The 16,352-nt window shown below is 37.0% G+C and overlaps 1 protein-coding gene and 1 long non-coding RNA gene across 2 annotated transcripts in view; one reads left to right on the top strand and one right to left on the bottom strand.

Annotated features, from left to right (window-relative positions):
* The window catches only part of TYR (tyrosinase), a 112,901-nt gene that overhangs the window by 32,409 nt on the left and 64,140 nt on the right, over positions 1–16,352 (top strand). Inside the window, exon 3 of the mRNA XM_043452683.1 lies at positions 10,291–10,438. Within this exon, the coding sequence (XP_043308618.1) occupies positions 10,291–10,438 (148 nt within the window). The remainder of the gene's footprint in view (positions 1–10,290; positions 10,439–16,352) is intronic.
* Positions 4,261–4,821, bottom strand: LOC122431383. Its single transcript, XR_006266495.1, has 2 exons — positions 4,780–4,821; positions 4,261–4,379 (listed from the first exon to the last, which is right to left on the bottom strand). It is a non-coding gene; the product is annotated as an uncharacterized LOC122431383 (long non-coding RNA).

The following is a 16,352-nucleotide window of genomic DNA, read 5'->3' as shown; positions in this document are numbered from 1 at the left end:
CATGCATATGTATGCTCTTACACATTCATAGCAATAACTCTTATATACAAGTTTATAGATATGAAAGAGAAGAAAAACAGAATGATATAAGGGGAAAATATGGGATTTGAAATGAGATGATTGATACAATTTTGGAATTAGCCATTCAGAAGACATGTGACTTTTAATGTGCCGTCTAGATTTTCAATCTCACTAAGTTTATTTGTAGCATAAGCATGCTGAGCTTTACTCTATCTGCTTTATGTGAGGACCATACAAGGGTGTGCTAATTCATATCTGCTTTGAGAGTTGACAATATCTTTTCCCAGCCCTTTACTCAATGAGAGCCAGTTGGTACTTTGAAAGAAACAATCATGGGATTATTTACATTATGGAAATTGACAGACAGTACAAGTTGACATATTCTCCACTACCACCCTCATTTTTCTTCTGAGATCTGGTTAATATTTATCTAGTACATTACTGGGAAAGTCAAATGAAAAAAATATGATTCATGAACTCTTAACATGTTATGCAAAATATGTTATAATATCCATTACAGAAAATTATAAATATAGAGACAATCTGTGACTTGCATATGAAAGATCATTAAATGATCTTGTCTGATTAAAAAGCAAAGACATAAATGAGCTTGTAGGATACATTTAAATGATTTAATAGACGTGTATGATAGAAATGCTCTATCAAATCAAGCTGATGAAGGAATATTATATATAGAAATTTTGCAGTGTGACTAACCATCCTTGTTTGCCCAGGACTATGGGGTTTTCCAGAATTAAGATGAACTATATAATTTCCAGAATATATCACAAAATGAAAACATGAAGCAGTTTGTTAAGAAATTATTAAAAATTTCAAGACAGGAATGGCAAAGCATTAAACCAAGTATGGATAGGTTTGGGTGAGGAACACTCAGGTGCGTGCCTATAAAGCTGGCTATACCTAGGACCCAGGACTTTCAGAGCTAAAATCAAAATAGACTGGGGCAAACAGAGACTAAGATGGTTGTGACTCTACCTTTGCTTTAAAAATAGTTAGAATTAATATTAATGTATTATCAAAGACTTATCACACCTAATGAAGTATACCAACTGTAGGTGGTACTATCAATTCAGTCATAAGTAAGAACAAGGAAGAGAAGGCAGCTTGAATAACACTTTACCTATAAGACCTTTGCTTGATGCAATCTGTGCCATTTAGTGAACTAAATGATTCTACTGTGACTCCTGAGTTTTCCTGAATGCACAAGTCTAAGAATATGGAATGCCATTTAAAATTTTACCTTAAAACAACCTTCAGGCAAATTGTAAATGAATAATGAGCCATTATGATTAATGTGTAAGAAAACTTTATAGATATATTTATAAACTGGAGATAAGATCTAAAAAATGTTGAAAAAAATCACTGGATAATGTAAATCACATGTATACTGTGTAAATATGTATATAAAGAAAAGGATTACATGTCATTTTCTTTACACACACACACATAAGTATACATATACACACATGAACATTGGTGTCACCAAGAGGAGAAATTAGTCTGATGTTTAAAACAATAAACAATTTCAAGTGATAATACAGGAAATAATTCTACTTTCTTTATTGAGTTCATGGAGATGACTATAATTTTGACTGGTTTCACCATTGTCTTTGGGCAAACAATGAAAATTAGAGCAGTGGTTCTCTAATGCAGACATTAGTGTACATTAGAATCACCAGAAAGACCACAAATGGTGAACCCCAGTGACTTTCTGATTCACAGGTTTTGGTAGGGTTTGAGTGTTTGCATTTCTAAGAAATTTACATAATTTGTGGATCATTTGAGACCTTTTGTGCTGTGCGTGCTGTGTTGCTCAGTCGTGTCCAGCTCTCTGAGACCCCATGGACTGTATATAGCCCCCCAGGCTGCTCTGTCCATGGGTATTCTCCAGGCAAGAATACTGGAGTGGGTTGCCATGCCCGCTCCAGGTGATCTTCCCAACGCACGGATTGAACCCAGGGCTCCCCACTGCAGGCGGATTCTTTAGTGATTGAGCCACCAAGGAAGCCCAAGAATACTGGAGTGGGTAGCCCCTCCTTTCTCCAGGGGAAATTTCTGACCCAGGAATCAAACCAGGCTCTCCTGCATTGCAGGCGGATTCTTCACCATCTGAACTGTGACCTTTTAACTGCCATCCAATAATTAAACGGTAAACAATCGCCCACAACCGTGTTTGCTTGATTGCTTTGTTCCCATAGTTGAAGAGACTTCCTGAATCAAATTAAAAATATTTTCTAATAAACATAAATGCTAATTAATTTTATCTATGATTGTAGAGCTAGCACTTTGTGTAAGAAACCTTGGAGTTGGAATGAAAGTTCATGCTTCATTGTAACTAGGGACTTGCATAGATCCAAGGATCCTTTTTGATCTACAGTATTATATTTCTGCTGCAAGTCATCTAAATTATAAACTTTTAAAAAGTACTCAACCATGAAATACAACCTCATAAAATCACTGTGTGTACCCCTGTGAGGCTATGTACTTCATAGTTCCAGAAGACAGCTGCACCAGGAGAGTGAACTGGAATATAGCTGGGGGAGCGGGGAGGGGGGAGGTGCTGTCAGCTGTCCCTTCCCTTTGATCTTTACATGCATCAATGTACATTTTTCTATCTTCTGTTTTTTTTCCCCTCCAGTTATATCCCTGAAACTCTACGAAATGTTAAAATAGGTTAGAGAAGCACTTAAAATTAAATCAAATAAATTCAATGTACTCTGTTCCAAAAATTTAACCATGTATTTTTTCACATTTTAGACTCCAACAGGCATGATAAAATGTAACATTTATAGCCCAGCTTCCTAGAAAGGAGTATCCTGAATTAGATAATATATGTGAAAGCGCCTACCTAGTGCTTGCTTTGTAGTAGTTGCTCAATTTTTTAAAACATCATTTTCATGGGTACACGTTGGAGCAGTTATCAATATGAAAAAATTTCGAGGTAGAAGTTCATGATGTGGAATTTTAAAGGCAGAAGCATTTTTAGACTGTCACAATATAGGAGGAAAATATTTTAGGTGAAAGAAATAATACATTCAGAGGTAAAGTCTTTAAAGTGCGAGTTCAGGTTTAGAGGTTAGAGAGCAATTTTGCCTAAATCATTGAATTTCGACCCTGTTTGCACATTAGAACCACCTGGGGTGTTTTTAAAACTCCAAGTGCCTGAGTCCCACTCTGTACCAATTAAATCTGAATCTCCAGGGCTCCGAGATAGGCATCAATATTAAAAAAAACAAGCGAACAAACACAAAAACTCTCCAGAGTGCTATTGGGGAAGAAACGAAAGAGAAAGATAGATGGAGTGACAAGCTGAAATTTCCTATTGTTATCATCAGCCTGAAACTGTGTTTATTAATTTCCCATAGGAATGTAGCACGCAGACTTGAAGGCATAACACAGAGTAATTTGGGCAACTGTCACTGCCCTTCACAAAGAACTTTGAGCCATTTTGGCATTTGTGACTGCTAACAAGGTCCCTGCTGGCTTGTTAGACTTTCCATCCATGGGGAACCCTTGGACAAGAGAGAGGCAATAATGCATTCTGCACCTTGCTGATGATAGTCAACTGGTGAAAATAGCAAGTCACTAAATTCATCTCTTAGTGCATAATAAAAGGTTTTCAAGGTGTGTCAGCAAGTCAGTATGAACACTACCACACTTTAGTGTGCAGAAAAGAGCACGGGATTTGAAGTCAGTCAGAGCCATAGTCAATTCCTTGATTGCCTCGGTTTCTAGCTTGAATTTAAATGTGTTTTTTAACTTCTCAAGTCTTCTCATCTGAAAACTTGGGACAGTGATAATATTCACCCCTGGGATTCACATGAGATCATGTACATGAAAGACATTTGAAAAATTTGATCTATAAATTACTATTATTTGTGCTTAGAATTCCTCTTGGACTCGCTATTCCACAAGGGAATAAAATCTTGGCACGAGAAACTACTGATGTTGGTATTATCTTTTCTATTTTTTCAAGGTGATTCACCAGTCAAAAAATGAATTGTGTGAAGAAGTAAAGTAGAAAATAATTTATTCACATTTTATATTATTTACATCCATGACATTCTATTAATTTGGTGACTTAACAAGTAGGAGAATAGAGCTTTTTAAAGGCCCCTTGTAGATTTTATGGAGAGAAATGTTATTTTTCCTCTCCCAATCTTTACAGGATGGTATCAGTGAAGAATTGAGGAGCATTTTTTAAGGCTTTTTAAAAAATTGATGTATAGTTACTGTATAATATTGTATAAGTTACGGGTGTACAACATACTGATTCACAATTTTCAGAGGTTATCTTTCATTTATAGTTATTATAAAATATGAGCTATATTCCATGTCTTGTACAATATATCCTTTTTTTTAAAATTTTTATTAGTTGGAGGCTAATTACTTTACAATATTGTAGTGGTTTTTGTCATACATTGGCATGAATCAGCCATGGATTTACATGTATTCCCCATCCCGATCCCCCCTCCCACCTCCCTCTCCACCCGATCCCTCTGGGTCTTCCCAGTGCACCAGGCCCGAGCACTTGTCTCATACATCCAAGCTGGGCTGGTGATCTGTTTCACCCTTAATAATATACATGTTTCGATGCTGTTCTCTCGAAACATCCCACCCTCGCCTTCAACCACAGAGTCCAAAAGTCTGTTCTGTATTTCTGTGTCTCTTTTTCTGTTTTGCATATAGGGTTATCATTACCATCTTTCTAAATTCCATATATATGTGTTAGTATACTGTAAACAATATATCCTTGTAGCTTATTTTACACCTAATAGTTCACACTTATTGACCTACCCCTATACTGGCCCTGCCCCCTCCTCTCCTCACTGACAGTTTTTAAATTCTTCTCCATATATGTGAGGCTGTTCCTTTTTTGTTATATTCACTAGTTTGGTATATTTTTTAGATTCCACATATAGGTATATTATACAGTATTTGGCTGTCTCTATCTGACTTATTTCACTTAGCGTAATGCTCTCCAAGTCCATGCATGTTGCTGCAAATGGCAAAAGTTCTCTCATTTTTAGGGCTGGAATAGTATTCCATTGTGTGTATGTAAACACACACATACATACATTGTACATATCTGCATATATATATATATATATATATATATATATATATATATATATATATATACACATTTGACAAATATTTTATATTTTCTTTTAAATACAAAGATGTGCAAGGTTCTGCTTCCGACTATGGAAAATCAAAGCAGTCTTTGGTCTCTGTTTCTGAGGACTCTCCAGTCCTATTTTAAGAGATTAGATACACACAGTCCATTTAAAATTGTTACTATAATCAGATTGTCTGTATTAACAATTTGGTACTTATCACAAAGAGGTTGGGTGTTTGTCCAACCTGTACCTTTGAACTATTTCTGAGCACATAACACAATGTATTCTGACAAACCCCATGTGCTTCTCATTCAAATACCCTTTATAAGAACATTGGAGACTTTCCTAGATGCTTCATCTGGCAAGTTAGCAAAAAAAAATGAGTAAAGAAGCTCTAGCCTGGCTGAAAACATGCTTAGAATAGCAATCTAATTTTCAGGATCACCCTGACGCATCTATTGTTGGCTGAGGGCAAGCAGGCAGGCTTTTGTAGAGAAATGGAATTTAGGAGGAGTTTCCTGAGTGGTGCCAGTGGTAAAGAATCTGCGGCCAATGCAGGAGGCAGAAGAGTCATGGGTCTCATCCCTGGGTCAGGAAGATCCTCTGGAGAAGGAAATGGCAACCCACTCCAGTCCTCTTGCCTGGTAAATCCCAGGGACAGAGGAGCGTGGCGGGCTACAGTTCATGGGGTCATGAGTCAAGAAGTGTCTGGTGCTGGGATGGATCCTTAGGGTGGAAGTTTGTGGCAAAAGCAGTTTTTCTGTGGTTGGAGTGGCCCATATACTTGGTTAGCATCTCTCTGGATTTATCAATTTATCAGATGCAAAAAATTTACAGAAATGATAGTACTATTCAGGAAGCATTTGTCTTGTGCTAGATTCTATACTAATTGCATCACACTTGCTGTAAAAGTGAGAGAAATTGTTTGATAAATAGACAAATAGATGAGGAAACAATGGAAACAGTGAGAGACTTTCTTTTGGGGGCTCCAAAATCACTGCAGGTGGTGACTGCAGCCACGAAATTAAAAAACGCTTGATCCTTGGAAGAAAAGCTATGACCAACCCAGACAACATATTCAAAAGCAGAGACATTACTTTGCCGACAAAGTTCCATCTAGTCAAAGCCATGGCTTTTCCAGTAGTCATGTATGACTGTGTGAGTTGGACTATAAAGAAAGCTGAGCACCAAACAACTGATGCTTTTGAACTGTGGTATTGAAGACTCTTGAGAGTCCCTTGGACTGCAAGGAGATCCAACCGGTCTGTCCTAAAAGAAATCAGTCCTGAATATTCATTGGAAGGACTGATGTTGAAGCTGAAACTCCAAAACTTTGGCCACCTGATGTGAAGAACTGAGTCATTGGAAAAGACCCTGATGCTGGGAAAGATTGAAGGCAGGAGGAGAAGGGAACGACAGAGGATGAGATGGTTGGATGGCATCACCAACTCAACGGACATGAGTTCGAGTAAACTCCGGGAGCTGCTGATGGACAGGGAGGCCTGGCGTGCTGCAGTCCATAGGGTCACAAAGAATCAGACACGACTTAGTGACTGAACTGACTGACTGAGGATATGAGAGAGGGGTATTAATTATTCCCTCTTTTACCAATGAAGAAAACAAGGCTCACAAAACATTACTTGAGAAAAATAATACTTTTTAAAAAATAAGAAACGTAGAATTTAAACCCAGTTTGCTCTTCTCTACAAACAGTATCTTCAAATTGCTGAAAAAAAAAAAACAAAAAAACACCACTACAGGTTCACTAAGACACTAAAAGGTACATGGCACAGAGAGTTTTAAGAAAATTTATTTCCAGATCTTTCTCCCAAATATATTTTACTAAATTCATTCTGAATGAGAAATCTCCTGAGATTCTTCTTTACCACCTACCCTTGCTTAATCTCCCTTCAACTTTTCAGAAGAAAGGTGTACCTCCAGCCTATATCCATACTTATCACAGTACACTCCCAGAAGAGGTAAAATCATACGAGGTACTAAACCAGCAGAGAACTCAGAATATTGGTGCCAGTGTTGCTGGAATGAATGGCTCTAACAAAAAGTAGCGAGTATCTTGAAAGTTAAGTGCTTTGTAAATAAAAGCACTTGTAGCTACTTTCATCAAAGAATTTTTGTTTGAGCTGTCACTGATGGATTAGATTATTTTGATGCTGAATCAGGTATGTCATTTTTGGCATATACTAAAAAAAGACTTAAAGTAATTAAGTGAAACTCCTATAAAAATCTTTTATTACCATCTAGTTTTTTATGAGAATAAAGTTTTCAAGACTAATGATTTTTTTTTAATTTAGAATTGAAAATATGGTGAGCCTTATTCTTTCTAGCAACAACTATTGCAGGGTATTATAGATATCTGCAATAATTTTTAACTAACAGATGTTAGTCACTCAGTCGTGTCTAACTCTTTATGGCCCCATGGACTGCACCCCACCAGGCTCCTCTGTCCATGGGATTGTCCAGGCAAGTATACTGGAGTGGGTCACCATCCCTTCTCCAGAGGATCTTCCCTACCCAGGAGTAGAGCCTGGTCTCCTGCATTGTGGGCAGATTCTTTACTGTCTGAGCCACCAGGAAGCCCTTTTAGATAACAATCTTTCACAAGTATTGTTAAGAAATGAATTTTCAATAAAACTTTACTTTTTATATTTAATAACTTCTTTTGTAAAATATTTAGTGTTACATCATTCTAATGAAATATGTATTACTAAAATTTTTAATGACAATCTAGATTGTATTGTCACATGAAGTTTTTAAAAGGTAATTTTAACTTCTATACCTAGTTTTGTTGCAGAACAGTATGATAGGCTGATGAATTTTTTTTAAAAAATTTCAAGCATAATGTATAACATTTTGGCATACTCCTGTGGGAAAACAGAATAAGAACATGAGATCTAGTGGGAAAAAAAGGAAATCCTATAAAATTTCAGACTATAATAAAAGAGTTTGTTTGGGAACTTTGACATGGATGATGGCAAATATCAAACCATTATACTGGATACATTTTTATAAAATGATTTCAAATTTTTATTTTAAAATTTATACTATTTGCAGTATCTACCCCTGAATTTTTTCCTCTAAAACTACTTGCAATTATAATTAAAGAAATTTAGAAAGTACTTAAAATATGTGACAGCATACCTAAAAGATGGTTTTAAAGCTTTCATTTTGTTCTACTCAAAGATAGAAGCTTAAAGACCATTGCTCTACAGAAATTCCCCCATGATATATGAGTTATTACTAATAGGAAAAGCAATTAACCAATGCATGTAAGAGCTTAAGTCCTGGAATAAAACAGGTTTGTGTTCCAACCTTAGCTTCTCTTATTTGCTTTTTAATCTTACACAATTTGCTTAAACTCTCTAAACTGCCTTATCCAAATTTACATAATAGAGATTATGAAGATATCTAATTTGTAGAACCATTCTGAAGGTTACATGAAAATAATCATGTTAAGCTTTTAGAAAAATCCCTGCACATATTAAGAACCATATATATACAATCTTGGGCTTCTCAGGTGGTGCTCGTGGTAAAGAATCCACCTGCCAATGCAGGAGAAGCAAGAAATGTGGATTTGATCCCTGGGTCAGGAAGATCCGCTGGAGAAGAAACGGCAACCCACTCCAGTATTCTTTCCTGGAAAATCCCATGGACAGAGGAGCCTGGTGGGCTATAGTCCATGGGTTGCAAAGAGTCAGACATGACTGAGCAACTGAGCTCACACACACAGACACAACCATAAAAGTTGTCATACACAAGCAATGTCAGAGGGGAGAGAGAAGTGTGTGGTCTTGGGTTAAGCTTCCGGAGGTAGCTGGGTTTGATATTGTCTCTGAGAATGAGTGTAAAAGCTCAAAAGGAGGAAGTGAAAACATCAGCTGAGGGGGCAGAGATACTGTCAGCCACAACAGTAGGAGAAGACAAAGCATTGAACTCAGAAGTCAAGAGCTGCACTTTAAAAATGAAGCTGACAACAAAATAATCCTAACTGTTTGAAAGGAAGCTAGTTTCCCTCTGCCTCCTATTGTCTGCACTGTTTCTATACTACCTTTTAAAATAAAATTATAACCTCACAGTTTCTGTTTTCCTGATAATGCTAAATTTTGAAATTCAATAAGTCCTTGGCATTTTCCTTCAGCTTGGTTCTGATTTCCAGTTTAACTCTGTTCCTCCCACTTTGTCTGATTTTATATCTGAGTTCTACTTTTTTTGTGTGTTTTCCCTGAATGGACACTGAAATGATACCATACTTCACCTATTCCCTGGTAATGTATGGGAGAGAACACAATATCAAGAGCTCAGATGTTGCTGTCTAACTGATATGGGTTAAAATACCGACTTGGCTACTACTTGTGCAAGCTTGGAAAACTCAGGACTTTTCTGAGCTTCATTTTTCTCTTCTTTCTAGTGGGGATAATTTCTAATCAGCAGAGCTGCTGCAAAGACTGAAGGACTTATGTCACAGAAAGCATTTAGCTCAATTAACATACAGAAAAAAATAACTTATCATAATTATTATTCCTGGTGCAATGAATAGAGCCATTTAATGGAGTCCTGATTAACTTTTAAATATTTTGCAAAATGAAACACATTACCCGAAGTCCTCCAGACTGTCAAAGATTGAATTGTAATGTCAGTGATCACAGGTTTTAATTTTCCTCTGGAATCAGAAATAAAAATTAAAAGTATCCACTGGAACTGGAAAGCAAGAGGACACATCACAGCTGGAAAGATGTTTTTAAGGCTGACTGCAGTGAGAGTGACTGTGCTGATTATCCCAAAAAGGTCTTATTACTTTTTAGGATCTAAAGGAGGAATCCTAGGCAGAAGCAACAGGATGGAACACAGACTGGCTTAGCCAATTCCATCTGGCTAATCAGTCCATTGTGACCAGATTAGCACCATTCAACTCTACAAAGATTTATTAAATGCTCACTGGGTATCTGGAATATGAACAACCCCAATATAGAATGCATTTTATGATTGACTTTATTGTTTTGAATCAGACAATTATTTTTCAAGTGCAGTTGTAACCCAAATGAGAAACTCACTTAGATTTTCAATCATTAAACTTCTTTTTTTTTCCCAATTTTCTTTTTGCCAACAGGATTTGCTAATCCGCTTACTGGGATAGCAGATGCCTCTCAAAGCAGTATGCACAATGCCTTGCACATCTACATGAATGGAACAATGTCCCAGGTACCAGGATCTGCCAATGATCCCATCTTCCTTCTTCATCATGCGTTTGTTGACAGGTTGGTTGGCACTTCATAAATTATGTGATTATTGGTTTTAAATGTAGTGGATGTCAAGAAGATGTACAAAAAGCCAATAGGTCCATAAAAAGATGCTCAGCATCACTAGTCGTTAGAGAAATGCAAATTAAAACCAACATGAAATAGTACTTCTTGCTTGTTAGAATGGCCATCATCAAAAAGACGAGAGATAAATGCTGGGCTGGATATGGAGAAAGGGGAATCCTTGTGCAGTGTTGGTGAAATTTGTAAACTGATATAGCCATTATGGAAAATGCTATGGAAGAGCCTCAAAAAATTAAAAATGCAACCGCCATATGATCCAGCAGTCCCAACTCTGGGAATGTATCCAAAGAAAACAAAACACTTAACTTGAAAAGGGCACCCCTACGTTCATAGCAGCATTATTTACAGTAACCAGGACGTGGAAACAATGTAAGGGTCCATCAGTGGATGAGTGGTTGAAGAAGCTGTCACCATCTCCACCTCACTCACGTTCCCAAGAACATGGATATAGTATCAAATGAGTAAGCGAATATTTGCCTGGAAGATTATGAAGCAGATTTTATTGCTTTCTTGGCAACTTTAATATAATAAGAATTAAGTAATAACCCATATCAAGTTTTATTCAGAAATCAGTTTTCAAAAAAGTATGTAAGCACCAAAAGTATGATAGCAGATAACACCAAAACCAGCAAACCTAGACATCAAGGCAGAAGGAAGAATGTTGGGAAAAATACCCTACCAGCACAGATTGGACGCTGTTTGCTGTTGTTATTCAGTTGCTCAGCCTTGTCTGACTCTGCGACCCCATGGACTGCAGCATGCCAGGCTTTCTTCTCCTGCACTGTCTCTGGGAGCTTGCTCAAACTCATGTCCATTGAGTCAGTGATGCCTCCCCCCATCCCATCCTGTTTACTGGGTCATTTTTATGTCATATTATCTTTGTGAATTTTCGGCATTTTTTTGATCTTTGGTGCCATCCCATGAACTTTAAAGAAACCTAAATTTCCTAGATCTCTTGATGCCCCAGGCAAGAAACACGCAAACTATGGCTTTTAGGCCATATCTGTCCCTTATCTTATTTGTAAATAAGATGTAATTGGAACACAACCGCAGTCATTCATCTACATGTTGTCTATGGCTGTTTTCGTGCTAAAATGGCAGAGTTGAAACGAGACCATATGGCCCACAAAATAAAAAAGATCTAGTTTCTGGTCCTTTACAAAAAACATTTCTTAACTCCTGCCAACCACCAAATTCCATATTTATAAGCCAGGTGAGAGAAAATGGTTGATCTTTATCTAGCCCACCTTGATCTATATTTACAGAAAATGTTATAATTTAATTCAATGTTTGGAGCCATTTTTAATGGAGGTAAAGCTATTATGATGATATACAATGTTTAGAAGCCTCTCCCACCTTTGAAAATTAAAATTTTCTTCTTTCTTAGAATTATTTGTTAATCCTATCTTATCTTATCAGTTGTGTCCAACTCTTTATGACCCCATGGACTGCAGCATGCCAGGCTTCCCTGTCCTTCCCCATCTCCTACAATTTGCTCAAACTCATGTCCATTGAATCAGTGATGTCATCCAATCATCTCCTCTGAAAAGCATCTTTATGAAGAAAGATAGAGACCTGTGGATTGCTGCAACATCTGAGCTGTCCTCTTAGTTCTCGGTGTACAGACATGGGTTTTCCAATCAGATGGTCTATTTACTACTGTTCAATTATTCACAAGCATACTTGTTTAATACCTACTGTGTGCTGAGTGCATTTGCCTGAGTGTTCCACACTCATTACTGCTGCTATGCATTGCTTTTACCAGTCTTCAAATCAGGAACATATTTTCCATGACTAATCTAATTTCTACACAATCTTCAAGACCATTTTCAATTTTTAGCTCTTCCATGATGAATGACCAGACCATGACTGTCTAAAACCATTTCTCCCATCCAAAGGCATGTTGGAGTCAGCCCCAAATCACTAGCAAGGTTGAATTATGTACATATTTTCACAACTTTGCATTCGGTGATCTCAAGCGTAGCTAGAAACCAGTATTGGTAGGAATATTTACATCAGGAAACTGGCAAATGCTACAAATCAAAGCTTTCATTCTGAGAGAGCTGGTTGTTAAAATAATGGCCAACATAATCCTGCTCCTATCTGTTAACTCACATCACTTTCTCTACTTCTTATTTTAAACACATCATTTATATCATTCTTATTGATTGTGTGCTTTTCTTATTGATTGTGCTTTGTCTCTACCACTAATCTCTGAGCTACTATGGCAGGACCCACATCTTGAATTATATCTGTTTTTTTTTTTCCCCACAACATTTTGTCTACTTTGTAATTAGAAGATCTGTAATAAATCTGTATCAAATAAATAAATAAATGAAAAAATCTTAGCAAGTTACTTTCATCATAGCTACAAAGGAAACTACAGAGAAGTCAAGTCTGGTAAAGCACAAATCATTCAAAGCTATAAACTTGCTTCAAGATTTAGCATGTTTCTAGACCATTAGACCTTGTTCTTGACATTGGCTAAACAGGATAATGAGACAAGATCACTGGCTTAAAAAAGCTTAGTCTAGTGGGAAATACAAGCAAGTAAACAACTATAGTATTTTATAATTCATGCGATCATTGCAGGATGATATATGAATGGCGCTCTGAAGAGCAGGAAGCCTACAAGACAAGAAGGGTATTCAGGATTGGGAGAATAACTCTTACTCATTGAAACCAGGCACAAGTTTGAAATGTGAACTGAAGAAGAAAATGGAAGCTTAAGGTCCAAAAACAAGGAAATGTGCCTCAAGGCACATGTGTAGAGAAAGTGAGAAGATTCCAGTGACCAATTAGCTTACCACCAAAATGTACCATTATTGGGCAAATAAAGACATCAGTTCAGTTCAGTTCACTTCAATCGCTCAGTCCTGTCTGACTCTTTGCGACCCCATGGACTGCAGCCTCTCTATCCATCACCAACTCCCAGAGTTTATTCAAACTCATGTCCATTGAGTCAGTGATGCTATCCAACAATCTCATCCTCCTCCATCATCCCCTTCTGCTCCTGCCTTCAATCTTTCCCAGCATCAGGGTCTTTTCCAATGACTCAGTTCTTTGCATCAGGTGGCCAAAGTATTGGAGTTTCAGCTTCAGCATCAGTCCTTCCAATGAATATTCAGGACTGATTTCCTTTAGGATGAACTGGTTGGATCTCCTTGCAGTCCAGGGGACTCTCAAGAGTCTTCTCCAACACCACAGTTCAAAAGCATCAATTCTTCAGTGCTCAGCTTTCTTTATAGTCCAACTCTCACATCCATATATAAGTACTGGAAAAACCATAGCCTTGACTAGACTTGACTTGACTTGACTACTCTTAGATTGAGGATAAATCATTTTCATTAAAAATTCACTCATTCATCAAGCATTTTAAGTTTTTACTATATTCTAGATACTATGCCAGTAACTGTGCCTTTTTATCTATTGGTACGAATAAAAATGCCTGACTTCCAGATGCTTTGTTGTTGTTTAATAGCCAAGTTGTTCCAACTCCTTGCAACCCCATGGACTGCAGCACACCAGGCTTCCTTGTCCTTCACTGTCTCCTGGAGTTTACTCGAACTCATGTCAGTGATGCTATCCAACTATCTCATCCTCTGTCGCCTCCTTCTCCTCCTTCCCTCAATCATTCCCATCATCAGATCTTTTCCAGTGAATTGGCTCTTTGCATCAGGTGGCCAAAATATTGGAGCTTCAGCTTCAGCGTAAGTCCTTTCAATGAATACTCAGGGTTGATTTTTTAAAGATTGACTGGTTTGATCTCCTTGCAGACCAAGAGACTCTCAAGACTCTTCTTCAGTACCACAGTTTGAAAGCATCAGTTCTTTGGCTCTCAACCTTCTTTACAATCCTTCAAAAAGACAGGAGACAAAAACACATAGCAATATAACACTGTCACCTGCATCTCCTGCATTGCAGGCGAATTCTTTATGGTTGAATTGCCCAGGAAGCCCATGAAAGAAATGTAAGAGGTATGTGAATCCAGAGAAGGAAGAACTTAACTTTGTCCTAAAAATTAAAATGCTTTCTAAATAATACTATGCTTAGATTGATTCTTAAAGATAAGGAGAAATTATAGACATGACAGGTAAGGAAATGTATGTCATACTAAGGAAACAAAATAGATAAATTGTAAGATAGAGGAAAGCAAACAGGTATTTGGCCTGGCTGGCTGGAGAATAGTTTTCCATAAGCAAAAATTGAGAAAGCTAGGGTCAAATTTGGGGAAACTGGCATGTTCTTGATTCCCTTGAAGGACTTCCTTTAAAACTCTATTAAAATATGTTAGTTTTTCTTTAATTTTAAATTAAACCACACTCACAACCTGAGGAATAAGAAAATTGAGGAAAATTGCCTAAAGTCTATACTACCATCTAAGTAGAATAAATAAATTTTAAATGTTTAGAAAATTTTAAAAAGTAGAGAAAGGAACAAATTAGTAAAGTGAGAGAAGTTTCACATCACCATTTTTCTTTGGTATTTCCAGAAAGAAAAATGTTTGTCTTATATGCACAAAGTTGTCTTGATTCTGTACTTTTCCCTCTATTTAATAATCTGTATCAGGTATATTTCTATATCAGTACATACAGATCTATCTCTTTCCTTTTAAAGGCATCATAGAATTTCATTGTAAGCCACAGATTGGGAGAAAATATTTGTAAAACACACATATGGTAAAATACAATTATGTAAAATGCACAAAGAATTCTTAGAACTCAACAATAAGAAAATGATCCCAAGTAAAAAATGGGTCAAAGTCTTAGCAGACAATTCACCAAAGAGGATATACAATGGCACACAAACACATGAAAAAGTGTTCCATGTCATATGTCATTGGAGAAATGCAAATTATAACTCAGAGATACCACTATACGCTGATAAGAACTGGGAGCATCTGACATCAAATGCTGGTTAGGATATGGAGCTATGAGAACTCTCAGTCATTGCTGGTGGAAGTGCAAAATTATGCAAGCCACTTTGGAAGACAGTTTGGCAGCTTCTCATAAATTAAAAATACTCTTACCATAGGATCTAATAAACATGCTTCTTGGTATTTACACGAAGGACTGAAGCACATAAAATCCTGAACATAGATGTGTATAGCAACTTCCAACTTCCAAATTTGGAGGCAAACAAAATGTCTTTCAATAGGTGAATGGATAAATAAATGCAGACAATAATATATTATTCAGTGTTAAAAAGAAATGAGCTATCAAGGTATGAAAAGACATGAAGAAACCTAAATGCACATTGCTAAGCAAAAGAAGCCAACCTGCAAAGGCTATGTATTTTATGATTCCAACTATAGAACATTCTCAAAAAAGCAATACAATGGAGATTATGAAATGATAAGTTGTTGTCAGGGCTGAGAGCAGCTGGAATGAACACAAGTAGAACACAGGATTTTTAGAGCAGTGAAAATGCTGTATGATAGCATAATGATGCTTATGTCATACGTTTATCCAAACCCATAGAACGCCCTAGGCCAAGAGTGAACCCTAAGGACACCTACGGACTTTCCTTGACTGCGGAATGACATTGTAGGTTCATCAGTTGTAACAAATGCACCACTCTGGTGGGGGATGTTGATGAGGGGGAGGTTATATGTCTGTGGTGGAGGGGGGAGCAGTATTGGGAAATCTGTGTCTTCCTTTAATTTTGTTGTAAGCCTAAAACTTCTCTTTCAAAAAAGTCTTTAAAAAGACCTAAGTATGGTTGTAGCCTTCCTAACACTTTAGATAACTGAAATTATGGCTGGTCACAATATACTATTGTTGCCTAATATCAAGCAATACACCATCAAGACTCTGATAATCAGAAATGTGACATGGACAGTGAGGCA

The sequence above is a fragment of the Cervus canadensis genome, chromosome 29 (assembly GCF_019320065.1).
Source record: "Cervus canadensis isolate Bull #8, Minnesota chromosome 29, ASM1932006v1, whole genome shotgun sequence".
Taxonomy (NCBI): domain Eukaryota; kingdom Metazoa; phylum Chordata; class Mammalia; order Artiodactyla; family Cervidae; genus Cervus; species Cervus canadensis.
This window is presented reverse-complemented; position numbering and strand designations above follow the sequence as displayed.